Genomic DNA, 25,890 nt, shown 5'->3' on the forward strand with positions numbered 1-25,890 from the left:
TAAAAAGAAAACGAACACTCATCCATTGAAAACAAAGACAAGATCAACGCATAAATAATAAAATCAAATTTTTAACTACAATTTGACTACCTTTTTCTGTTAATTGGTATTTGCTGTTATAAGCATGCTTAATTCTAGTCATAGCAAAGAGATGTTAAGCTAAAACAAACAACAAAACTATATCCACTGATAACTGAGCTGTGAGTTATGCTCAATTCGGTTTATCTCTCTGAACTATACTCTCTGACTCTCTATCTCTTGTAATACTTATGTCTTTTCCAAAATAGTTGCAACAACCGAATTAAATGTTAAATATATAAAATATACCAGTCTACAATTGAATATTTATACAGTAAATATATATATTTAATGAAGATATTCCATTGATAATTGAATTCAATACAATACGATAACTCGATTTAATATACGAATATAAGTATAGCTGCATATATGTATGTATGTATGTGTGCATATATTTATATATTGTTATATTTTTGTACGTTTAGCTAATTTTTAAATAAATTATTTAATGTGATTTATATGCCCTACTCAAGTTAAACATATAAACGACATTTAACTTAATAAATGCAAAGCATACTTCCTAAAATATTTGGTTTTACTCTGGCGTACATGGCGTATGCGCAACATGCGCTCTCATTGCACTCGAGCGCACTCTGGCGACGAACAGCAGAACATTCAAGTGGGATTTCTATAGGAAAATGAACGAACGAAATTATTTTTAACGTGGCGATCCAAGCGATCGGTTGGTTTGGGGTTCTATTTTTGGAGCCCGCCACAGACTCGACACAGCTGTTTCCAATAGTTTCGAGGAAAAATAAAAGAAAACCGAACGAACGTATACGAGATTTTTCATCGTTCCGCTGCATTTGCAATCAGATTGCATTCTTTTTTACATAATTAGCATTGTGCGTTGTTGTTGGCTGGATCAAAATAATGGAGTACGATACAAACTATCATCAGGTATGCTCGACGCGCACCGTGCAGTCGGATAAGAAGGGTTTCTTCAACGAGTTCTATGTGGATGTGAAAGACGCGTGTGGCGACAAGTGGCTGCAGAACTATTTCGGCAAACTCAAATCGAATGCGGCACGCATTTTGTCCATATTCAGTGATCGTGAGGTCTGCGATCCAGTGCTCGGTGTACTGGAGCATGTGCAGCCTGTCTACAAGCAGAAGGATGTTCTCTTGTCCTCGCAACGACGCGCCCAGGCAGACAAGTTCTATCTGATGAGTTGCAGCTCCAAAATACCAGACGAGCGCAAGGAACTGCTGCAGCAGGCGTTGGGTCACGCCAATTTGGCAGTGATGCGAGCGCCGGGTCCACAAGTGGATACGGCCATTGATAATGGTCTTTCGTTGGCGATGGCTTATCGCACGCGTGCCACGATCCTTATTACCATGGGGGAGGGCGAGGCGGCCTTAAGTGACCTCAAGCTGGCCACGAACTTCGGGCTGGAGACCAAGGAGAGCGTGGACTACTATTGCAAGATGGCCAAGGCTTATGCAGGTAAGATGCCATAGAGAAACTTCTTCTAAGTTACTTAATAACTTCAGTTTTCTATTAGTAATGGGCGAGAAGGCGCGTGCTGAGATCTCTTTGAAAATTGCTGAGAAGCTGGCGGGCGCAGACTCTGCATTGATTGCTGCCTGCCGGAAGGAGGTGGCTGCTGCGCAGCACGCTAAGCCTGAGCGTGCACCGCACAAGGAAGCCGTGGTCCCAGCTTTAACTCATGGTGAGAATCCAGCGCTTAGTGGCGCTGCCAATGTGGTCAAGCTGGTGGATACAAAGGAGAAGGGTCGCTTTGTGGTGGCTAATGAAGGCATCAAGACTGGCGATGTGGTGCTCTGTGAGAATCCCGTTGCTGCCTGTCTGCTGCCCAGTTTCTTTGGCACCAATTGCCATCATTGCTTCAAAAGGTGAGTATGAATATATGAAATTAAAAAGAGATAATGTAGCTATGTTCAATCAATAGGCTACGCACTCCGGTTGCCTGTCTGCACTGCTCCGGCATCGCCTTCTGCTCCGCGCAGTGCATGGGTGAGGCCTGCGAGAGTTATCATCGTTTCGAGTGCCAGTTTATGGACTTGTTCATTGGCTCCGGTATGTCCATACTCTGCTTCATTGCATTGCGCGTCTTCACGCAGGCGTCGAGCTTGGATGATGGTCTAACCACGGCTAATCTTCTGTTTGAGCACTTGTGCTCGCATCAGGATGAACGGCAGGCCGATGATCATTTGCAGCGTTCACTCATGGCGGGCTTCCTTATGCGTGTGCTGCAGAAGGCTCAGTACTTTGGACGTCGCAAAACCGAGGGCGTCAATCCCACGGCAGTGGAACTGCAGGTGGCCACCGCCTTGTTGGGCTTGCTCCAGGTGCTGCAGTACAATGCCCACGAGATCTATCATACAATGGTGACGGACGAGCATTGCTTCGAGGGCTGCCGCGTGATCTATTTGGGTGCTGGATTATATGGAACTGGCTCCTACTTCAATCACGAGTGCTGTCCCAGCGTAGCTGGTTATTATGTTGGTAAGAAGTTGGTGCTGGCGGCGACGAAGCCGCATCGTCCCAACGAAACTGTTGCGGTCAACTATGGACCCATCTTTACCAAGATGAATCTGAAAGAGCGACAGCGTTCCTTGCGTGGTCGCTATGCGTTTAGTTGCAACTGCATGACGTGCCAGGAAAATTGGCCTCTGCTCCAGAAGATCGACAAGCAGGTGCGATTCTGGTATGTATATCAAATCAGTCCTAATTTCTTGTACTCAATCCTTGGTTACTTTTAGGTGCACTTCTGCCAATTGCGTGAATCTTCTACGTTTCCCCAAGGATCTGGCTAAGGATGTGCGCTGTCCACGTTGTCGCAAGAATATCTCATTGAAGGAGAGCGTGGTGAGGCTCATTAAAGTGGAAGAACAATATCGCGAGGCTGCCGAAGCGATGCAGGCGCAAAAAACCAACGAGGCAATTGATCTCTTCAAGGAGGCAATTGATGCATTTTTCCAGATTGCTGCTCTACCGCACAAGGATACTCTCATTGCGCAGCAATCGCTGCTCAAGTGCTTGGCCGACACGGGCTCCACATTTAAAAAGTAATACTTGGATTTTATAAAAAAAAATTAACAATCATTTTAAAAATTAAATTTTGTTTTTGCAAAAAACCGTTGAAATTAGTGTTGGTTAACGGGCATAAATGTGGCGGAGGTCGATAAGATGCTAATCGATTTATGTGTGCTGTTATCGCTGTCAGTATTTCTACCAGCTGTTTTGCGCGTTGTGCCAAGCGGCATTTCATTTATTTTTGTTTATATTTTAAAAAAGCGCTGCACAATGTTTAATAAACTTAAACCAGGCGAAAGTGAAGAGGATGTGCTGCGCATGGCTGCAGAGTTTAATGCCGAGCGCCAGAAGAACCCAAATTTCCAGCCAGCAGCAACAGTTGTTCGAGTGGAAAAACGTGAGTTTCGTATTCTTTTTGACTTATTAGAAAGAATTTCAAATTAATTTCAAATTTTTTACAAAAGCTGTGGGAAAATCATTGTTTGCACAAAAGCGAGAGCTAAACAAACTTAATAATAAAAGCAGTTTAAGTGATGTCAAGTCAAATACAGAGCAACAAAATGTCCGAGAAGCAACAGTTGATGCCGGGAAGCAGAAATTTTTGCTCGATGAAATACATGAAAATATGTTAGGAGACATTCGTGGCACCAAAATTAATCACAATCTGATAGACAATGTTCTTGGCGAAATTGTGGAGCGAAAAGAGGGTGGGATACGTCCACCAATTGAATTCCAGCAGCCGAAGCAAGTAGGTTGGAATATAATAAAACGTTTATTTCATTCATTAATACATTTAATTTCAAAGGAGAGCGGCAAAAGTCTTTTTGCTCGAAAGTTTATGGCAAAGGAATCTGCTGGAAATACAAATAGTCCCCCAAAACCACCAGCGATTGACAATCCAAGTGAGACAACCGCTGGCTACAGCGCTATAGTCCAGGATCCAAAACTTACTCAGGAAATCCACGCGGAAAACTTGAATCTACTCAATCAAATGCGTGAAGAAGACATTTTGGCGGAGCAGCAAAAGTTGCTGAATTCTTTGGGTGGGTTTACTTCTTAAGCAGTTGATTTCCCATATTTGAAATATATGCTCATTAACAGATCCGGCGCTGATAAAGCTTCTTGCGCAAAAACGTGAAAAACAAAAGAATCGATTAGCTACTCCGAAGACTCCTAAAGTCGAACTTATTGAGCCACAAGAGCTGCCAACGTCGAGTAATGAAGCCCTATCTGAAGATAATCCTGCACAGCAGCTTCTACAACAAAGTGATGAAGGAAATTGGCTTAATTTTAATTTAATTGAAGAGCACAAGCTCGCATGGATGCGTGATATACCCGCCAAGATGGCCCAGCTTAAGCCAGGAGAACAGTTCAATGCACGCTTCGATTGGAAAGGTGTGTTGTTGCCACACAACACAGAGGAAATGCCACAAAATGTGGACGAACGTGAATTATACTTACATGGGGAGGAACCCGATCGACCAGGATATTCACTGCAAGAACTCTTTCGCTTGGCGCGGTAAGTGCAGAATACATTTTTAGAAACAACTAAGTATACAAAAAGTATTCTTGCAGTTCAACAGTGTTGCAGCAACGTATTTCAGCTTTTGGTTCCATCGCTGGTATCTTGAGCATCTACAATCAGGGTTTCTATGATCAGGTTTTATCGCTACCAGTTTCCAAAATATTCTTTCTGCTGCGTTTTGGATTAGATGACAATGCACCTGCTCAGCTGGAGGTTGTGAGCCGAGCACTGGCTCGTCTTTTCTACAACGAAACGGATGAAGTGCTGCTGGATCACATATATGAGAATGCCTATTGTCATTGGCAGCCAACGCTGCAGGTATTGGTAGACAACGATGAGAGTGGAGATTCCACATCCTTTGCCTTCTTGCAACGTTACATGGCACTATTGCGCACGAATTCAAAAGCTTTTAATGCAGATGTGGAGGAGGAGACGGATACTCGCCTGTCAATGGATGATTTTCAGTTGGCTGAAACAGATTTAATGAGCTGCTTGCTGCGCACAAATATTTTACAGCGTATCTGGTAAATTGTTGCTTCGAATTGCTTTATATTAATATACTAATATCGTGTTCCCAGTTTTATATTGCGCTCAGTGAAGCCTGAAAATAGCACTGTCGAATCCTGTTTAAAGGTGCTCATACGTATAGCTCGCACTAATGTGCAAACAGCCAAGCAAGTCGTAGAAGAACACGATCTTATAAACGTGATACTTACTAACTTTTTGCCTCAAATAACGCCAGGTAAATGACAACTTTATACTGGTTTAAATCATGTATAGTTTACGCCTATTTTCTCATATCAGCAAGTGCAACCAGCACTTTATTCTATGGACAACCTCAGTATCTGGCCCTCAAATTAATTCGCGTGCTGATTTGCCAGCACTTGGACATTGCCAAACAATTGGCAACGGAAACGTTCATCGAAAGCTTGAAACACTTTTTATTTTATCGTGATGACATTAAGGTTTGACAATTGCATACAAATTTGAGGAACTAATGACTGTGATTAACACTCGTTTATTATTGCAATTACAGGGTAAATTAATACGCGTTCAAATTGAGGCGTTGCGCATCGTACGTTGTCTGCTGTTATTGGGAGTTCTGGATCGAGACTTGTTCAAGTAAGCATATCCTCAACAGACTTCTTGATAAAGGGTCCGTCCGTATCAATGTAACACTGTACAGTTAACAGAACAGTGTCGCAGCCATCTGTGCCTGCTGTTGTATGAAAAGGAGGCTATAAAATGATCGTACTAAGTATTTGATTCTTACTTACTTTGTGTGCCACATTTCTCGCTCAAGCCAAGAATCTTGGCGTGCAGCTCTTCTGGCACCACTTCAACTAAGGCATCCAAGTGCATGATGTTCTGGCTGTCGATCTAAAGAAATTTGAAGGAATTCCATTAATTATATAAATATGTGATTCTAACAAATGCAAATTTACCAGCCCGAAAATATCGAACATGCAGTGCAGAAAACATTTAAAGGCTGGATCCTTTGGCAGAACTCCCGAGTGCGCCAATGCAATTATGTCTGCAAGCAAAGAATTCCTATGAATATACTCATTTTATTTACATTTTATCATATGCTCACCTTCAGTGACGCCAGTTTTATTCACGCAGCGAACATGTACTTTTTTCACCTGTTTCTTCACAACATCAGGGAAAGTGAATTGTTGCGCCGTTACTGTGGCATTCTGTAGCTCGATGAACATGTATAGAAACAGCGTTACGAGGATACAACTCAAGGGTTTGTTGTACATGATTTTTTTAAGTGAATTGCGGGTAGTGCAAAGCAAAAGTTGTCGCGCCTCCAACTGAGCGATGTCTGTGACAAAAACTTACTTTTATATAGCTGTCAAACATGGCCCTATACTCTTAATGATATATGTTATAGGCAATTGTTGCCGGCGCTCAGGCAGATGCTCGACTGGCACTATAATCATTGCGTTTTCGATGTGGGCGGTCCGGCATTGATTCGTCAGCACGCAGCTGCCCTGCTTGTTGCCATTGTGGCCAGCGGCGAGAGCGGCGTTTGCGACATTGAGGCACAGAAGCTGTTGCTGGAGCCATTGCATAACTGCTGCTGCAGCTGGACGCACAGGGCGACGCGTGCCAATGCCCTAAAGGATGTGAGTTAGCAAATCAAATTTGCATTTCCCACACTAATTTGCATAAATAAATGTGTTTAAATGCAGTACACACAGTTGACGCTGCTAAGTGCTGTGCTCTATGCTGTTAACTGGTTTGCCCGACATGGTTATCTAGGTGCGACATCCTTTCGACAGTTTCTGCATAATATTCTGCCGGATTTTGTGAGATCTGCAGGCTTTATTGCCTGCGTGCAGCAGCTGACGTAAGTGTACAGCGATTACTTAAGTGGCAATTAAACAACTTTTAATTACTAACTCTCTTGATTTTAACTTTCAACAGCCGCGGGTCTATAATTTTACGTCGCTTCAGCGATCGACGCAATTCGCATGCTCCGTTGCCAAATGTGGGCGCTGTCTTAATGCACGACTTGGGGCCACAGTTGGTCGTCAGCGATACGTATCCGGTGCAGTTGTTAAGTAACCTCTGGGCATTTGTCGAGACTCCGCTAGAGGATGGTCAAAAACAGCTGCTGCAGGCTCTTATGCAGCCTGCTGTGCTGGAGCCGTTGGGTGAATACCTGAAGGAGTTGAGTCAGCATTTGAATCGCTTCCTGGCCAGCAATTTTTTTGCTCGCAGCGAACTAAAATTGGTGCATCAACTACTCAGTACTGATGGCATTGAAACATATCTAACGAATACGCAGCTACTGCAGCTTGTCTATAGCTATCTGTGCTGTTTGTCGACTGCTCAAGCCAGGCAAATGAAGAGCATATTTGAGAGGTACATCTTCAGTGACAAGTACGTTCAGTTGGATGAAAAGTCTTTGGAGCTGCTGCAAACTTCCTGCATGGAAATTGTGTACACGCACTTTATAGCAGTAAGTTGAGCAAAAGGAAATGTCGAGCGGCCTTTTAACTCTACTTTGTTAACAAACAGGACAACAAAGAACCCAATTTGACATTGTGCTACACTCAGGCACCAGTTTTGCCGTCAGATTGGCCTTATTTTCAACTGCGTCTTATACTCAACAACTACTTGCAAAATGTGCAACAGCATCCGGCTGTCATCTACTCAGGTAAACATAATAAAATTCTTTTGCAAAGCAAGTACTAGGTTTATAACGAATTTTTTCCCGTCAGAGAATCAAGTAGTACGCATGACCTTGACGTTTGTGGAGCAGCTGGAGCAGCAGGGACTGCAAATTGTCTCACCACTGGAGAAGCTTATGTACTTGATGATATCTTTCATGGGTCCCGACAGTCAGTTCTTGGATCCGGAGTTGCACAAGCTCTTGCATGGTCAACTGCTTCAGTTTTACGCTCAAAACGCAACACACACTTTCAATTTTGAGGCCACGCACGAGGACAAGGGCAACTTTGAGCCGCTTTACTATCTGTTTGTTAATCACTTTGAAGCAGCCAGCTATGGTGACGAGCTCTTCAGTTCCCTGGTGTTGCTCCCATTGGCCCAGAAGTACGATAACAAGTGGCGGCGACGTATTTGGTCAGAGCACGTCCAGGCAATGCGTTTCTTGAACTGCGACGAGAGTTTGGTGAGTTCCTTGTTTATTGTCTTTGTGGGTTTGACTCTAATTAGTTTCTTTGTTTAGTTGATTGGCGGTCTGGCTGCCTATCTAGAGCCCGTAGAGCAGGAGCCATCGCTGGTGCAGCTTTACGGCGATGCATTGCAGCAAAAGCTAGTGCGACCTGGCAGCATTGCTCACAAGATTGCGCGACATCATTTTAACAACTCGACGGCAATTAAAAAGACAACATCATTTTGAAAACATGAAGATTGGAGTTTGTGCTTGTGATATCACTTGTAATTAAGTCAAAATAAATATGTTTAATTGAAAACAGTTTATGGGTTTTACTCGCTTATGTGCTTGGATTGCGATTGTAGGGCAAAGGCGCAATTGATTACACATGATTCAATTAATATTGTGGCTTATTTTGTTTTTATACGTGTGTATATATTATTGTGTCTCGTCTCGGATGCCAGTTTAATTATTTGCTTGAGTGAAACTCATGTATTCTTATATAAGAATATGTTGAATATGTATGCGCATTAAAAATATGTCATTCTTAATTGCATGTGAGTTAACTGCTTTTAGCAGGTTGGCTGCCAGTTGCAGAGCATTTTCACTATCACCCTCAATTAATTAACATCACTTGACTTATTGACAACCGCCACACATGAGTCGCTGTCGCTACCGCTACCGCTAACGTTGCTGGCTACGACTGCTGATAAAATATATGTAATTATAATGAACGCAATTGAAAGGCCAGTGCTAATTAAATTATACGCCATACGCCATCCAAAATACGCCATACGCTTTTGTTTTCTTCTTTTGCCAACGAGTATGTGTGTGCATGTTTGCTGTGGTTTGCATATGTGTGTGTGTGTGTGCACTCACACAACTACATGTGCTTCGCCCACAATTCTACAGTCAAATGTCAAGTCATAAGGTCTTTCGTGTGGCATGTGGCGTATGAGTAATGTACCTACCGCAAAGTGCGCTGTGCCACTAACAATTTGTCGGACCTAAGCATGTATGCATTAAATACACAAAATGGACAGACGGAGTTCTCTCTCATCTTTCGTCATAAATCAGAACTGAAGTTGCCTAATTTCAAGGGGCTTAAGTAGACTACTGTCTGTATACTTAATATTTTTGTTGGGGTCACCAATATTTAATTAGGTCAGAGCATACAATATTGGTCCTTTTGCGTTTATTCAATTCGAAGTCCTGCATTTGCATAAGCTGAAAGCATTCTGTCGGCCACCTTTCTTTCAATGGCATTTTCAAACGTACGTGAATGTTTGTTTTATGCGCATTCCAATGAAATATAGTACGAGTTCGTATCTTATCCACCCAACTTCACTCCAATCAACCTCGACACGCGGGAGTTTTCAAAATTATATTATACAAAATTTAGTCAGCTTCACCGCACTTTTTTGCACGCCTCTTTTTTGTGTTTTTTTTTTTTGGGTCTGTTCAAAAACATACTCGTGCATGATAGATGTATTCACATATCTTGTGGGCATGATTGCCGTTGCCGAGTGTTGCTTGCAGCATGGTTGGGGCACGTGCACCAGTTGGGTCTTTTGCCCAGTGATTTGAATTTTGGACAGAATTACATTCATGCTCATATTCATGTTGCTATATGGATATAAGTACGAGTATGAATATACAATTTCAGTTTGATTTATTACCAATTTATTTGTTTTTGTTTTAAAAAGAAACTTTTTATGTAACGTTCTGTCGTCATGCCGCAAATTCGAGGACGCGAATTGCCTTCAGCTGCTATTAACCGGCTTGTTCTGCATTTGCCACTGTCATTAAATACTGTTGTACGTTATCTACGGTTGAAGATAAGCAAGCAAACGAAGTAAGGACTTGGAAGCATTATTACCACAACGTTTGAAATTAAATATTGTACCGGAAAGTAAAGTTTAAATGCACGTGAATAGAATACAGCTTTACGCAGGTGATTACAAATAATGGGAAGCAATTGAACAATCCATTAAAATATTATTTATTTAAAATATCTTGCATATACATTTTCTTTTGTTTTTTTTTAATATTACCATTAGTGAAATTAAATATTCAAGCCATTACCTATTTTTTTAAATTCTAATACAACTATTTTTTTATTGTTGTCGAAATATTTGGCATGTTTGCCCTTAGAGCTGAGCACTGTGCATGTGTTAGTTGCCAGTGGATTATCATGTTGTTACACAAATTATATTGCATATTTATTAGTAGCAAATATTCAGTAATGGAAAATGTGACAATCATAGTGCAGCCCAAATAATATTTGCAATTAGGCACAAAACTGCATTTACCTATGGGCAATAATTTATCGGGCGTGTTATCGCATTTTACAATATAATATTTACATTTTCCCCTGCAACTCTGTGCCATAATTGAAGTTGCTGAATAAATGAACAAGCCCCTTAGCAAGTTATACAATTACGAGTATTTTGTTTATATTCCTTGCATAGTTAATTAATTAATTTAAAGTGCAATAATAGTAGCACTGTTGCAAATGTCAATTTCCTCATAATATTTACCAAATGGTTATCTTTGTTTACTCTATGTGTATCACTTGCAGAGATTCATATGAAATTCTGTGAAAATTAAATAAAATCCCCATTTTTAAATACTCGTATGCATTGCAGATTAAATCTTGTTAATGTATTTAGAGTGTAATAATAATTTGAAATGTATGTTCAACTTGTAGTATGTTAATGTACTTATGAATTTATGTTCATTAAGTTAATAATGCACTCTCCCAGGCAACATTAAGCGAATCCTCTATGAGGGCATTAAAAAACTAACCACCCTTACTGCCTCAGCCTTTGGGCACCAGAAGTGGCAGACAAACAGTCAGACGGACAGAACGACAAACAGGCAGTCAGCAGAGCCGGCAGTGACATCGGTAACTGAATTGTGAACAACTTTGTGCGATACGCACACAGATGCAAACGCACACGCATTAAAACGCATAGCACACACACAAATACAGATGTTCTCCCTAGTATGTGCAGACTTGAAGTTCTCCGCTCATAACTCCACGTTCGTTGAGTGGAATTTTTATATTACTCGCGCTTCAGCTATGTTATTTGTCATCGATCACGTCACAGCTTTGAGCGCAAAGGGGAAGCGCTTGGCTCTATGTGCACACACACACATTCACACACATACATGCTACATAAATATATGTGCAAGTTCAAGTCAATATCTGAGTGTGTGTGCATTTTGGGTTCGTCGTCGCTTGGCGGGCTCGTCGTCGTCGGGTTTGCTGTCGCTGCTTTCAGTATTTTTGTGCTGATCGCGCGAACCGTTCGTTTTCAGTTTCTCTTTGGCTCTCTGCACGTGCGGTACCGTTTTGGATTGCCTTCCGCAACTCGTCAATATTTTAGGCGCGCAGGGTGCTGTTGAAGTCGAAGTACTTTTTCCATTCCCAACAAAATTTCTCAAGTGGCGCACAGATAATATAAATACAATACGATACAGTTTATTTTCGGTACTACATAAAAAAGTAGCTATTTACATATTGATTCACAAAAGAATTGAAATACTTCCCCGTCGAGTTTTGTGTTGTGGTGCATTGGCCACAGCTGATCAGCATACTATATCAGCCTTTTCGAAATGCATTCTCCGGGGCATAACTAAATAGTGCTGTGCTTTAAGTTTAAACAAAATACGTACAAAATACATTAAAAGTTTCTTCGAATTAAAACAAATCATACACGTGTTGGCCACGTGTATACACTTGCATTAACCCACATTATTGTTGTTATAAAATTACAAATAAATAAATATTTAGATTTGAAAATATAAATATTGTGTGGCAGTAAAAATTCCCTTTCTTCTGCTCTTGTGCTGATAATAAACATTGGTCGGTATTGAATTGTGTGTTTTGTTTTCTAAAAATTTTTGTGTGCTCTTTTGTTTTCCGTGTAGATAAAAGAACTGTTTGCATATTTGCTTGGTTGACTAATGCCCGATGGCAGAACGAGCGTATTTATCATACCAATTGTTGGCCAAATATTAAGTCTCAAACCGATGAACATTTAAATTAAAATTCAACTCTTGCATATCCGTCCACCAAAAAGCTTGGCTCTTAATAGGATTTAATTTATGTTCAAAAAATCTGGTAAGTACTTAAATCTCCCAGTAAAATCTGTTAAATAAATAACTATTAATGCAACAGCATTAAATTAAATAAGTATTTTATTTGCTGCCAATTCGCTTCTTTTTTTGGGCATCCGGTGTAAAACTCAAAATGAATTTTAATATTTTACTACGTAGCTACACTTTTTTGTGCATTTGGTTTTGTTTGCGTTAAGCAATTAATACATGCTGATTTTGTTTTAGGTATTAAATGTTTGTTTTTTACAATTGGCCACGACCTCAAAAAGTTTTACTAAATCAGCGAATTTTACGTATACTGCTATTTAAATTTATTTCAATATGTAAAGAGGTATTTGCTGAGTGCAGCATTTAAAACAAAGTACGATGCACAAATTTGTTTTTCTACTTCAAGTGTCTCTCAGTTAAAATGCACATGAACTTGAAATCTGTAATTGTTATCTACATAGACCGGGAGTCCAGATCTCGAGCATCGCTTATACAAGTACTTACTGTACTTTTCTTTTATTTTGCCTTCCTTGTTAGGCAGTCGCCTTAGTCGTTGCTCTGCCCACTTTCGTTTGGATCGTTTAGCGTTTGCAATGAATGACCGTGACAGGAGTGGGGAGCTTAAGTGTTTCTACTATGTACAAATGTGGAATAACCCGATCTTTCGGGTATAGCTTACATACATACTTACACTCTGGTGCAATGCACAAAACATTGTAAACGGCAACAAGTCATCACGTATCTAGTTACATTTTGACGTGCAGCAAGTGTTGATATCATATCTACATTTCTTGTAACTTGTAATTATCGCTTGAGTAATCGAAGCACTTTGAATCGTTTTGTTACATTTTGGCAATACATTGTTCTCTTTATCAACGAAACATAAAGTGGAGCTTACACTCATTAAAAATTATCTTTCTTTGATTGCATACAAAGTATAGACAATAATTATTGAGTTGAAGAATGTTTATGTGATTGGAACTTATCTAACTCTTCAATGAAGAATTCAAGAAATATGAAGAAATATGAAATATTAATGGAATATTTTAAAAGTTTCTTGAATTTGACCTCACTTTTGAATTTCAGAAAATAATAATTACAGTGAATTTCCATTATTTTCCATATGGAAGAATTTCTATATTTAAATATAGTTATTCAATTTTAATCATACACATTTCATAGTTATGCTGCAAAGTGTTTTATAAATAAACTCTTCAAAATACTTTACATAATATGAACTCACAGGGCTGTCCTTTAGAGTTCTATATGAAACTGATATGGAGGCAGGTGCTCGAATTCCCAGAATGTTTGCCGGAGTATCGACTTTCTGAGCATGACCAACTGCATCTGCTATCAAGTGAGCTGCACATGCGCTCCACAGTAGCAGCAGACATTCAACCCTTGGCTGACAGCAGCAACACATCCCTTCCCTACCCGCCCTTTCGCATGGCAACAAGAGAGAACACCCAAAAAAAAAAAAAAAAAAGAAATTGAGAACTAGGGCAACGAAAAGCGAGTAAGTCGTTAAGAGAGGGTTGCTTTATGTTGTAGTCGAGTAGTTTGCTTGCAGCTGATTGGAATGCGCGACTCTGGCGGATGGACACGCGCTAGTACTTAAATGTCAGCAGCAATTTCGATGTGCATTCATCAATCTAGCAGGGGAAAATGACACAGTAACGAACAACATAACAATAATAATAATAATAAAATGCAAAAAAACATACAGCAAATGGACTAATAGCTTCTGACTTGACATGGCATGACTCTCGGAGACTCAGCACGGGAATTCTGCGAACAAGTGGCGCTTGGCGTTGGGTTGACTGGCTGACTGGTCGACAGTCGAGCTGGCTCACCGAAAGGCTTTTCATGTCAGCAACGCGAACAGACAATAAATAAAAGGAAAATGGAAAAGAAAATGACACTGTGTGACAGGCAAAGTCAATGCGAAATGTGTAGACAAAGAAATGACATAGCAATGTGTACAAGTTGAAAAGAAATCTTGGCGACACACACATTGCAAAGCCGAGAAACTAAACTATTAAATCATTGACCTTGCGAACCTTGACAAACCGAGAAAAAGAGAGAAAGAGAGACTAAGCGATGACTGTCTGGCCACTGAAGCAGATTGAGATTCAGACTGCACCCGCCGATAAGTGAACTGTTATGGAATGGGATGGGATGAGGGTGGGGTGTGTTCTCCTTTGTCTTTATGTGTGTGTGGGGCACAACGGAAATAATCGTACGTAAAGCCACGAAAGCGACGTGCAAATTATGCAAAGTCGTTGAAAGCAGCACGAAAATAGCAATCGTCTCTCTCACTGAAACGCGGACAATTTTCACCTTTTTGCCACATTTTCCGCTTTTAATCAAGATTTATGGCAATTGACGGAATGACAGAGACCAGAGCTAAAGACGACGCGAACCAGAGCGTGGGCCTCACAGTTTTGTATTCTCAGCTTTGGCAAGAAGCAGACAGAGGGCGAAACACACACAAAACAGACAGAGACACAGACACAAAACCTTTTGCATACGCGGTCAGAACAAGAAGCAAGCGAGCCAAGACTCGCGTTCTGCTAATCAAAGCGATTTTCGTCTTGTCGGACCCATAAACCAAAATCTTGCGGTAGCAGCTATTAATTGAATACGCCTTTAATTAAAATCGCGCTACCCTCGAAACGGCATTCGCAAACGTTGAAGCCGGAGTTGATTGTGAAGGCTACTTGAAGATTAGAATTTCTCGCTTTGATGTGTGTGCTCGGTTATGGGTCGGAATGGTTAGGGTGAGGGTCAACCCAAAACTCATAAATTCCATCTGAAAACCAAAAAAAAAAACCAACTTGAAATTACAAACAAATTGAATAAGCTGCCTAATCCTGGTAAAGCTTTCGAGTGTATGTGAACATTTAAAATTCATAAATGAAATTTGAAAACTGGGTACGTAATCACAGCACAAAGAATATTATGTGAACTATATTGTGTATATGCTGAACAATCTGTGCTCTGACCCGTGAAATGATGTGAACTAGTATTTCCATACTGATTCACACATTTAACAGAGATCGAGGGAAGAGAGACGCGCCCATAATCACCTGGAGGCAAGGCCGACTAAAGGTGCCTATGTGTTTTTTTTTGTTTTTGGCTATATTTAGGCATTTGCTGAAGCACTCAAACCTAAGGCGCTTATGGCCACGAGACTCTAATATTATCAGTTTCCTTGAATTTGACTAAGCTCTCGGTGAAACAATTCTTTCCAAATTGTTTCCGCCATATAAACAATTTAATATTAATTGTTTTTTGAGGTGCCATCACGTGTAGGCTATGATGCTAAACACTCTGCAAATGTTTAGAAAAGTTCTTGATTAGCTTCGATTTTAGTGAATTCGTTTAACAAGTTTGCCCATTGCTTTCATCGTACTATTCATAATAAGCATGTTCCATGTTTTCTTGCTTTTGCGTGTCTTAATGCAGTTTCCGTTCTCCCTCTATACAGCTATTAGTTTGCTTCTTTATGAAACTTTTCATGGCATGCCGGGCATTTAACAACTAATCAGCATACAAGTATTTTGCCTTATTATAATTAAGTAATAAAAAGCCGATGGGAATGGGAAATTAGGGGCTAAAAGGAACTGCGGATTGTAATAAGTATTACGGGAATATGACAAACTTGAACTTGCCAGGCGAATCTTTTACTCTCTATTAAGGTTAACTGTGTTGCATATTAAGTATACGACAGGTAGGAGCATTTACATGCAAAATTTAACACCTTTAAACAGATGTATAGTTGCTGTAATTTTAATAATCATGAGCGTCACATGACTTGCTTCATTATTTGCATTGAATGTTCAAAATTCTACAGAATTCACACAGCACGCGGCTTTATGAAATCGTACCTGGAACGGAGTTCAAATGTGGATATTATGCATGAAAAAATGCAAGTTGAGTGAAATTACGTGTGTGCTCGCGTATAAAAAAAAATATTTTCATATATTTTTTTTTGTATGTTGGCATAACATTCTTTACTGCCGTTTTTCGTTAATGATTTTTTAAGCAGTTGGCAAAAAAGAGTGTCAAGAGTCGCTCTCACATGATCGTTATTAAATTGGGACTTGGTACAGCCGCGGGCTCACAACATCATAGAAATTGAGTCAATCGGCACGAATTTTCAAGTGGCACAACTGGCAAAAACAATATGGGTTAAAGCTGTCGCGCGTATACGTAATAAATAGTATATAGTATTTATTGTTTAACTTTTATTTGCAGCAATTTTAGTTTGTTTAATGATGAAAAGCTTCTGAGGGAGTAAGGGCACCTGATTCGCTTCCTTTTTTATGGTTTCGTATGAATTTCGTTAAAATCCCTCGCATTTTCTGCTCAGCAAGTTTATTTATTGCGAGGCGACAGCAAAGCAATGCGAAGCGAAAGCAAAAGCGAAAGCAAGGCAATGAGAATCAGTTTTCGAAGCGTGGGAAGTGACCATAAAACGGAGCCGGCCAAATGGCATTGATTTTGTCAAAACAATTTTCCTTATGCTCGTAATACATTTTTATTGACCTTTTAATGCTGGCAGCATTGTTTCGCCTCACGGGCATACATACAAATATATGTATATATTTATTTATTTGATGCGAGTACTCTTATTCGTATTTGTATTCGTATTCGTATGTATATTTTTTTGTGGACACATATATTTGTTTTTGTAGATTTTTGCACTTAATTTATGCTGCCGCAAATGAAGCAAATAAAAGCTGCAGTCAGAGCATGCGAACTGCGAGCTCCGAGCTGCGAACTGTGAACTGTCGTTTGCGAACCTGGCTGGCGAAGAGCGACGTCCGGGGACAGCCGGCTGGCTCCGGGTACTTACCGACGAATGCCATTCCATTTCTGGGTCGTAAATTTATGCTGCCACAAATTTACGACTTTAAATCATAAAAAAAACATCGCTTATTGGAATTCGGCTATATGTACCAAAAGAAGGCACAACTCCGGATACCCCGATATGCTATGCTACGAGCATAGTATACCCTTATAACCCTCCTAACTCCGACACTCAATGCAAAAAGTGCGTAACATGTTCGAGTACAATCCAAAAGGCGACTTGTGGCTGCCACTCAGCTCTCAGCTCTCGGCGCTCGTCTTTCGTCGCTTGCTTCACACAGATTTCCCGTTTGCCACATAAAAACTCGCGAAATAATATTTATGGCACTTTTCAATGCAAATTTACAGCCAAAAAATAATATGAAATACTCGTTGTCGTCTCACTCTTCTCAAGCCTCTCTCACCTCTCGAGTCGAGTCTACCGCGTAAAAGAGCGTATTACACTTGAACTTGTCGGCGGCTTGAAGTGTTTAAAGATTTTTATGTACTCTGACAGTTCTCTTGAAGATGTGAAACTTCAATAGCGACAACTCAGTCAACCACATTTTATAGGATTCATTAGCTAGTAATAATAATAATTTACTCAAAATATTCAACATGAATGAATCAGATTTTATGGTATAAGGGCTTTTTATAGTCTATAGTCTATAGTATAGTATTTTTTGTGGTCATTTATGAACACAAGTGGAGAATTAAAATGCGTAAATATTCCGCTACTATTTTAATAAACTGTTGCTTTGTTTAATATTCCAGTTGAAACCTGTTGAACTTATACTGGTTTTTTTCGGTGAGAATTTTGTGAATTTCTTCTTAAAATATTTCGTTGGGGTTTTGTTACCGTGTAGCCCAAACTATTTCAAAGTAAAAACATAAATAATAAAAGTTTGAAAAGGCGGAAAAAGTATCGAAATTACGAAGAGACTTTGACCTTTATTAGCAGATGCATTGGATTGCTCTTTTTGTCATGCTGCAAGCGGAAGCAACTTTACAGCAAACTTGTCTAACAATTAAAAACTTTAAGAATGATGGCAATGAGGAAAAAATGATGTGCAACTTTTTAGTGATTTTTTGCATATATACTTTGTTATTTAGCCACTATTTTATCTTTGATTCTTTCCAAAACTCTCATTGATGCTTGTTTTTTTATGAATATTCAAAGTTTGAAATTTTCTTCTTTGAATATATTTCGGTCGAGTAACTTTTAAATTTACTTCACTGCATTTTAAAGCCGCTTTATTTTTATTAGCTCAACTGGTTGCCCAGCTTAATGTTTGACACTTCACATATTTTATTATCTAATTTAGTTTTTAGATATATTTTCTTGCTTCAGCATCTCATAAATACATTTTCAAAAGTAAATTAACTTTGCTGTAAATTTTATTTCCGGAAATACTTTTAGAAGATTTTTCTCACAGCTCATTCCACTTTAAATTTTCCACTTCGTAATATGTATGTTTTTAGATGGATCTTAATTTTATGTAGTTACATTTTCTACATTCATATTTAAATTTGCTGTAAATTTCATTTGGCATTTTTAAATTTCCTTTAAAGATAGTTCATTTTCTGTAAACTCCTCTCATTCCACTTTGAATTTTCCGCATCATAAAATATATTTATTAAGATAAATTTTATTTTCATGTAGATTTATTTTCGACATTCTTTTTATGCTTAAAGTTGCCTGTAGATTTTTGTTTGGCAGTTGCTCAAGATGCTTGTTTTGAGCACATTTTAACGCTTAATCAACTTAGATCTTAAAGATACTTGCTTTTGCTTATGGTAAATACATTTTGTTTCACAGCCTTGTTTTATATTAAAGCTGCCTGTCTTTTATTAGCTGTTGGCATCTCTGCGATATTGTGCGTCCATTAGTTGTCTTTATGCCTGGCTATTTAATATTAAACAGTTTGTGTTTTCTACTTTGAGCATTAGTTTGGCTCGTAGTTGATTGTGTTAGGCTCGGGCCAATGTAATACTCAGCGGATCAGCACACGCTTGACTTGTTGTAACTTTTGTTGTATGTTTTTGACACTTTTTTTTGCCTTGCTGTCAGTTCCTATGTAACCTCTGACCCCACTCCTTGGCCTCCGTCTCTTCTCGTTTCGGCTTGTTAATCAGCTTTGATGCGCGTGTCTATTCCTGTGTCTGTGTGTGTGAGTGTGTGTTTCGTATATAGTGCTAGACCTGCTTTCAGTTTTGCTACTCACCGCCTTCTGTCATGCATTGATGGACATCCAGCATTTTGTGTGGCAACATGGCTTAGATACAGCTGGCAGAGGGAGGAAAAAGACATGACCAAACACAGGAGGCGAAAGTTTTGTTTGTGTGCGTGCTTTTTTGCTGATTACTGTTTAGACATGTATCGCTTCGCATCTTGTAGAAAAACGATTGATATCAATATTGGGGTCATAAACTTTGCCCATCAAGCAGCGTGTGTCGCTTGACACTTGGTCAGCACGTCCAGGTCCACGTCCACGTTATCCATGGTCTGGCTTTCTGTTACATGTTACGTTATTTCATCGATGTGTTGTCATTAAGAGCCGCTGCATCAGCATTGCCCCACCTCCACCAAAAAATAAACACCACAAATACCAACATATTTTATTGTTCTATTTTTTGCATGGGTTCTTGTGAGTAATTGAGGTCATGTCATAAAATATTTGTAGGTATACTATATAACATATACATATATTGTAGAATTCCAATTAAATGTGTCTTGTGTCGTGGTGCGAATTGCTGTTGATGTTAAGAATGTTATTACTGTACTTGTATGACGCGATACTCTTTTGCTCTCAACTCTTTACGAGCCAGACACAAAGTTGAATTTATCTTTGAAGCCATTAAGAAGGCAGCTTTGCTCAGGGCACCACATTTAATTCGCCCATATAGCACAAAAGGCCTATGCGGTATAAAGGGAATGAGGACCAGATCTCAAAGACCACCAAAGTAGTAAAATTCTTATTTTATTGTGGCAATTGAAATGCGAATGGGCGTTGAATTGGGCAATGAAAAGAAAGCAGTAGCAAACGCTTAAATACGCATACTCACATCGACAACGACAACAACAATAACAACAACGAAATTCCCATAGTCAAATTGTAGAGTCGTGGAACCAAATGCGGAATCACCAACGGGAGCAATTGGCCCATTGTAGGGCCATTAAAGTGATCCCCTCCCTAACCCACTAACTCGTAGGATCTAGGGCCGCTGCCGCCGTCTTCCTTTTTGGGCTTGGACAATGGCAACAATTATTCAGATAAGTTTTTTACAACTTTTTGTGCGTTGTTTATGTCATGCCTTTTAGCAGCTGTCAAGCCAGCCCATCGAGGGGACACCAAGCAACCAAATGGTGCTGTTCTCTAAGATAAATACGAGTTGCAAAAAGAAAAAATCAATGTGTCCTATGTAGAACCACCTGAGCATGAACATGGCGTAGATACGGTGACAGAATGCGAATGAATTTGTTTATGACACAATTAATCAAATTCAAGGCCAGGCCTGATCATAAATCAGACATCTCGTCCTGATGCCATCATCATCATTATCGTTTTCATTATTATTATTATTGCCATCATCATCCCAGTGTTGTTATTACAAAATGGTTTAATTTTAAAAAGTACTCTCATAACCCCTCCAGCTTTGGGGGCGGCTTAACAAGTTTCGCCTCACCTGACCAAGCCAAAGACAAGGCCAGTCCGGAGGTCAATGTCTGGCCTCTTAACGTGTCATTCTCGTTGACTGTCTATGGCCGATAAGCGAAAGGCCAAAAAGTTTTCTGTGTGTCTGCCATCTACAAGTAGCAAGCAAGCAAGCAAGCACTTGTTGCCTTTCCCATACTCACAGTGCACAGAGTCCCATACTCGTTCCTCATTGAATTAAGTTCTTAATTGCTGTCATCAATTTGTGCAATTTTTTTGATGTTGCACACACGTTGCACTTTGCAGTTCCCACATATTCCATATGGTACTGGAAACGTGGAGAAATGTCATAATTGGCGTAATTATCTCGCGCTTTCATTTAGTAGGTCGGTTGCTTCGCGTCTGTTTTCGAGTATCTGCCGGTTGTTATGCTAATTGCTTTTCTGTTTGTCTTCAGCATTCGTCGAGCTAAACTTGACCCAGTAAATGCGAGGTCTCTCTTCTCTACGAGAAGAATAATATAATATAATACCTTTCGCGACGACTGTGACAAATTGCCGCCGCTTTGCAATCAATTCTTGTAATTCCTTTGGGGTTTAAGCGACTGCCACCTTTGCATACACTGCTTCAAAATTCATAACGTATACGCCAGGTGCGCTCGATGGAGTGGTGAAAATCCACTTGACACATACACATACATACGAAAGAGCGCAGACACTCACACACACAGGCACACATGGTGCCTTGGTTACCCCGGGAGCAACCCTCGTTACCCTCCATAGGGATCAGAGAGACTCGGCTAATCATGATTAATTTGCATCAATTTACTTGTGCCATTTTTAGCAACCGATTTATGCACAAATTTCAACTGAAATTACTCAATTTGCGGCAAGCGCACTTTTTAAAATCTATTTACTCATAGTTCTTATATCATAAGTAGTTCCCTCGATGGTTTTTCTTTTGGGGGCCCAAGTAAATATTTATTTATAAACAAAACAGAAAAGAAACCTTTTGTTAAGCATCCTTTGAGGAGATATCTATACATATATTTGTATGTAGGGCAATTGCTGTTATGGCAACTTGAGTAATTTGAGACGAACTTCGGCGGCAAAGCCTTGTTAATTGCAGCTAATGAAAGCCGTAATACATAACTTGGCTTATGGAGCACATCAGCGAAGAGAGACAGCACAACTCCGATAAAGTATTCCGTAATCAGGATTAAGTCATGCTATTGTCTAATTGGCTTCCTTCAGCAGAAAGTCCTTAAGCCCCATTGAGAATATCCCAACTAATTGCTTCACGTTTCAAGTGCGAAATTAAAGATATATAGGGTTTTATATAAGAAAAAGTTGCGAACTGAATCCATAGTTTGCCATGAAAAAATAACGAAATTACAACGGAATTTGGTAAAGTAATGTTATATAATGTTTACAATCATTTATTTTTCTTATTATCCAAATTATGCAGTATAATGGAATCACTTTGATAAGTATGTACTTGACTGCCTTTTAATATTGATTTCTCCCAACTGTTGAACAAACATAATAAAAGCTATTATTATACTAGCTTAATTGACATTCAATTTCATTTATGAATTCGTATTATTTTCTTTCATTTACAGCAACACATTTGCAGAGCAGCGGGAAACCATTTGACGTAAATAGAAAATAAAATATAGACAGAAGAAAAGGAGCTTGCTTTTGTTTTTGTCTGCAGGAAAAAGGAAATACTCGTAGATAAAAGAAATTAATGCAACTGATTTAATATACACAACAATAGCAACAACACGTGCATGAAGGGCTTAAAACAGGATACGCTGCTACCGAAATCTTGTTTGCATTAGCTGCCCACAGATATCCAAAAAGTTTTTCGGACCCTTCGCAACAAACACACGAGATGTCGGATACGGCATCGTTTGAAATGGGGTCGGTGGATCGACCGAATCGCTTCCAAGTGAATCCCGTAAACCATCAAAAGAACAACAATGAGAACAACGAAAACCGCAAATCACACGCCCTCCCCCCAACCGACCCAGACTCGGATGGTACCCACGAAGTTTACCGCCGGCTGACCAACATCGATGGTGACCTCCTCGAGGACGACACTTTCGATGCGACACAGTTGCTGAACAAACAACAGCCCCGGCAACAGAGGTGAGTCTCCTTCCCTCCACTTCTATTCCTTCTTCCCCATTTCCATCGCTGACCTTGTCTGGTCGTATCTCTGTGTTTTTCCATTCACCGCAAAGTTTTTCGCATCTTTTTACATTCTGTTAATTGTTTTGCTTGCGCGTCAACCATTATTATCCCATGTATTTCTTTGTTTCCTGTCCTTGTTCGACCTTATTTTCAATTCCTCGTTCCGTTCCGGTTGTATATTATTTGTTAAAAGCATTCATGTTTGAAAGGGCTCATTTCACAGAGTTCCTTGACACTTAAATACCCACTGACTTGACAGCAGGTTGGGGCATATTTGTCTACAATAATCAAAGTTTATTAAAGTATTTTCTGAGAAGTGTGTCACACAATTTGTCTAATTAAATTTATTTCGGGCTTATTCTATAAATAAGTACCATGGTTTTATATAAAATTGATTGAAGTAATAATTCCTCATACTAGGAATAAAGTTACTTTCCGTAAAGAGAATTGATTAAATTAAGTTCTGCTGTTCAGATACAATTAGCTAAATGGTTTTATTTTAAAATGAATTTATTAGGTGAAGAAAATAGAAGCTAATATTCCATTAGCGCTTTTGATTTGATTTCGCATTTAATGTAAAACTTAAAAGTATATGAAACAATTGTAACTAAATTTAGTTTAGGATATGATCCACCATATCTCTTAGTCGCATATTTCACTCACTGCGTTCACACTTTCATTTGAGTGAGCACAGGTTCCACTTGCAATCGCACTCGCACATTTATTAAAAATGCCAAATTTAAAATTGACTGAACACGATGCATCTATCAAATTCATTTAAGGTTTGTCGACCCGCTCTTAGCTGTCCATCCGTCTGTCTATCAGTCTGTTTGTGCTGTAGGTTCAACAAACAGGGTCTCCATCTTATCACACGCTCTGTCGCGCTGTCGAGAGCAAAGCAGTAAAGCAGCTGCCCCACGAGACTTTGTACTGAGAACGAGATGCAAGAGATCGTGAGAGGGGTCAAAGGAAGGCCAGTGTAATAGAAGTCGACAATAAATCCAATCAGAGCAAAAAGAAATAACAATAATTTGGATTTGTGTTCAATGAATGCAGCCAGCCCACAACAACTACAAGGAATGAGTCTCGGCTTGGTTTACAATGTGTATTAGCCACAATCGATTGCAGACAATGTTTGCATGTTATTTTTTGTGTGGATTGGAAATGAAACTACTTTGCAATTTTCTTTATTGTCTGCATTTGAATTTTCCACTCGCATTGTTTTGAACTTGTACAATGTTGCATTTGATTTGTTGGCTCTGTGTAAAGTGAAGGGCAAATGCAAAATACGTTTATGACCAATTAATTAACTGGGCTTTGATGAAACAAAGAGCACACACCACATCACATCATAACAAATAGCTCCAAATAGGCAACAAATTGTAACACAAGCCGTAATTGCCACTCAATAATGCGAATACAAATAAGTATTTATGAGTATATATCGTATACATTACACTCTAGCAAACGCTCACGGCGCTCGGCGCTCGGCACTCCTGCAACAAGCTCGACTAGACACTCGCATTCATATATACTCGAAACAAATGTATGTGAGTGAGTTATGAGTGTATCTGTGTGTGTGGTTGCTTGGTATGTTGTGGCTTCGGGCTGTGTTTGGTTAAAGTCAATTGTTCAAATCAGTCATAGCACACATCGTCAAGAGTGAGACTCACTCGCCGTGGTCGTTCTCTTAAAGCTTTGTTCTGTCTACGCGTGGAGGCGTGTCCTGGGGCTGTTCGGCACGAGAACCAAGATAGCTTGACTCGCAACAGAATATTACTTGTGGTTCAGCTTGAAATTCTCCATAACGCTTAAGTTACTTAATTAGCCCAAAGTTTGCAGAAGCAACCCAACCGCATGTCCACTTGTCTTTATTCCCCCTAAAATATGAGTGCAACATGTTCTCTTAAGTAATTAAACATGTACTCAACTTTGCCGCCAAGGGCAATGCTCACAGCTAAATTCATCTTTTTTTTCTGCTCTCTTTCACATTTTATAGGCAGTCCATCAAGAGCAGTTTTCGGGACAAGGATAAGCCGTCACGCTTCAAAGATCTGCAGACAACGACGCGCTTTCAAGTGGAACCCCAAAATGAGGAGTCCGATTCAAATGACTCTCAGGAGGATCGCGAACTGCTCGAGAATGAATACGACACAAAGTATGGCAAGAGCTTTAGGTGAGTCACAAGCAGTTGGTATGAAATTTACGATTAAAGATTAAACGAATTATCTTTGCTTTAGGCACTTTACGCGTGAGGCGTTGCCACGCCTCGATAACTATCGCAACATGATGTCCATACAGGCGGCCTATCGGCCAACGCTCGACGAGCTGCATAATGCAACGCTTGTGGGCAAGGTAAGTGGCCTTAAGTTTTAATTAAAGTTAATGCCAGGCAAAGATAATATTTGTTGACGAAAGCAGATATGCAGCAGCACAATTTTTCTGTGCTGTGCAAAAGCAATTTCCAACGTCGTCGAACCGTTCTCACAAACTGAGACTGCGACTGTCAGCAGTCAATCATGGCCCAGAGCTGAGGTCATTAGCATAGCGTCAGCTGCAGTTGTCGAGCTCCTCTGCTTTGTTCTGCTGCTGTTCGTAAGGAAACTGTGTAAAATGGCCGCTAATAAACATACGTACCCGACAACAACGACAACGGCAGCGACATATAATCAAGTGCAGCTGTCGTGATTTTAATTGCACTTTCAAAAACTTTTACCGTATTCATTGTCAGTGCTCAATTGCTGTTTTGCTGCAGAGGGCCGCGACCTTTACACCCACGCTTCAGTCACTTTTCGATAGCGGCCACTGACTTTTCAATTGACTTTTCTCAC

The 25,890-nt window shown here is 39.8% G+C and overlaps 4 protein-coding genes across 9 annotated transcripts in view; 3 read left to right on the forward strand and 1 right to left on the reverse strand.

Moving 5' to 3' along the window:
- The first annotated feature begins 753 nt into the window (after window positions 1-753).
- On the forward strand, window positions 754-3,183 carry LOC133845999 (SET and MYND domain-containing protein 4). The gene is made up of 4 exons (XM_062280698.1): window positions 754-1,528; window positions 1,587-1,938; window positions 1,995-2,753; window positions 2,809-3,183. Exons 1-4 carry the CDS (start codon window positions 955-957, stop codon window positions 3,116-3,118), a joined length of 1,995 nt encoding a protein of 664 aa, XP_062136682.1. The 5' UTR covers window positions 754-954; the 3' UTR covers window positions 3,119-3,183.
- An 88-nt stretch (window positions 3,184-3,271) lies between these two features.
- LOC133845998 (RNA polymerase II-associated protein 1) lies at window positions 3,272-8,549 on the forward strand. The gene is made up of 14 exons (XM_062280697.1): window positions 3,272-3,479; window positions 3,547-3,830; window positions 3,888-4,125; window positions 4,184-4,601; window positions 4,658-5,131; window positions 5,186-5,349; window positions 5,412-5,572; window positions 5,644-5,729; window positions 6,505-6,739; window positions 6,806-6,963; window positions 7,041-7,578; window positions 7,638-7,776; window positions 7,841-8,253; window positions 8,311-8,549. Exons 1-14 carry the CDS (start codon window positions 3,353-3,355, stop codon window positions 8,482-8,484), a joined length of 3,609 nt encoding a protein of 1,202 aa, XP_062136681.1. The 5' UTR covers window positions 3,272-3,352; the 3' UTR covers window positions 8,485-8,549.
- LOC133846003 (general odorant-binding protein 69a) lies at window positions 5,536-6,507 on the reverse strand. Its single transcript, XM_062280700.1, has 4 exons — window positions 6,202-6,507; window positions 6,053-6,141; window positions 5,885-5,987; window positions 5,536-5,826 (listed from the first exon to the last, which is right to left on the reverse strand). The coding sequence occupies exons 1-4, from the start codon at window positions 6,368-6,370 to the stop codon at window positions 5,726-5,728; spliced, it is 462 nt and encodes a 153-aa protein (XP_062136684.1). The 5' UTR covers window positions 6,371-6,507; the 3' UTR covers window positions 5,536-5,725.
- A 2,986-nt stretch (window positions 8,550-11,535) lies between the features above and the next one.
- Window positions 11,536-25,890, forward strand: part of LOC133845911 (bumetanide-sensitive sodium-(potassium)-chloride cotransporter) — a 44,142-nt gene continuing 29,787 nt past the window's right edge. For 2 of the 6 annotated variants that reach the window (XM_062280572.1, XM_062280567.1), the window contains exons 1-5: window positions 11,575-11,734; window positions 12,175-12,367; window positions 22,483-23,014; window positions 25,059-25,235; window positions 25,300-25,414. In XM_062280572.1, coding sequence (XP_062136556.1) covers window positions 22,758-23,014; window positions 25,059-25,235; window positions 25,300-25,414 — 549 coding nt within the window. In that variant the 5' untranslated portion in view covers window positions 11,575-11,734; window positions 12,175-12,367; window positions 22,483-22,757. Of the gene's footprint in view, window positions 11,750-12,174; window positions 12,368-22,482; window positions 23,015-25,058; window positions 25,236-25,299; window positions 25,415-25,890 lie in introns of all 6 variants that reach the window. The other 4 variants (XM_062280570.1, XM_062280571.1, XM_062280568.1 and 1 more) reach the window with 3 other exon arrangements.

The sequence above is a fragment of the Drosophila sulfurigaster genome, chromosome 3 (assembly GCF_023558435.1).
Source record: "Drosophila sulfurigaster albostrigata strain 15112-1811.04 chromosome 3, ASM2355843v2, whole genome shotgun sequence".
NCBI lineage: Eukaryota > Metazoa > Arthropoda > Insecta > Diptera > Drosophilidae > Drosophila > Drosophila sulfurigaster.

What these genes read in the sequence shown, in the direction of transcription:
- LOC133845999 (XM_062280698.1), top strand. Translation starts at nt 955, where the DNA reads ATGGAGTACGATACAAACTATCATCAGGTATGCTCGACGCGCACCGTG. An exon ending in GATGGCCAAGGCTTATGCAG is followed by an intron (nt 1,529 to 1,586) that starts GTAAGATGCCAT and finishes GTTTTCTATTAG; the next exon opens with TAATGGGCGAGAAGGCGCGT. An exon ending in GACAAGCAGGTGCGATTCTG is followed by an intron (nt 2,754 to 2,808) that starts GTATGTATATCA and finishes GGTTACTTTTAG; the next exon opens with GTGCACTTCTGCCAATTGCG.
- LOC133845998 (XM_062280697.1), top strand. Translation starts at nt 3,353, where the DNA reads ATGTTTAATAAACTTAAACCAGGCGAAAGTGAAGAGGATGTGCTGCGC. An exon ending in CTGGATCGAGACTTGTTCAA is followed by an intron (nt 5,730 to 6,504) that starts GTAAGCATATCC and finishes TATATGTTATAG; the next exon opens with GCAATTGTTGCCGGCGCTCA. An exon ending in TGTACACGCACTTTATAGCA is followed by an intron (nt 7,579 to 7,637) that starts GTAAGTTGAGCA and finishes GTTAACAAACAG; the next exon opens with GACAACAAAGAACCCAATTT.
- LOC133846003 (XM_062280700.1), bottom strand. Translation starts at nt 6,370, where the DNA reads ATGTACAACAAACCCTTGAGTTGTATCCTCGTAACGCTGTTTCTATAC. An exon ending in TAAAACTGGCGTCACTGAAG is followed by an intron (nt 6,142 to 6,201) that starts GTGAGCATATGA and finishes CTTTGCTTGCAG; the next exon opens with ACATAATTGCATTGGCGCAC. An exon ending in TGTTCGATATTTTCGGGCTG is followed by an intron (nt 5,988 to 6,052) that starts GTAAATTTGCAT and finishes AAATTTCTTTAG; the next exon opens with ATCGACAGCCAGAACATCAT.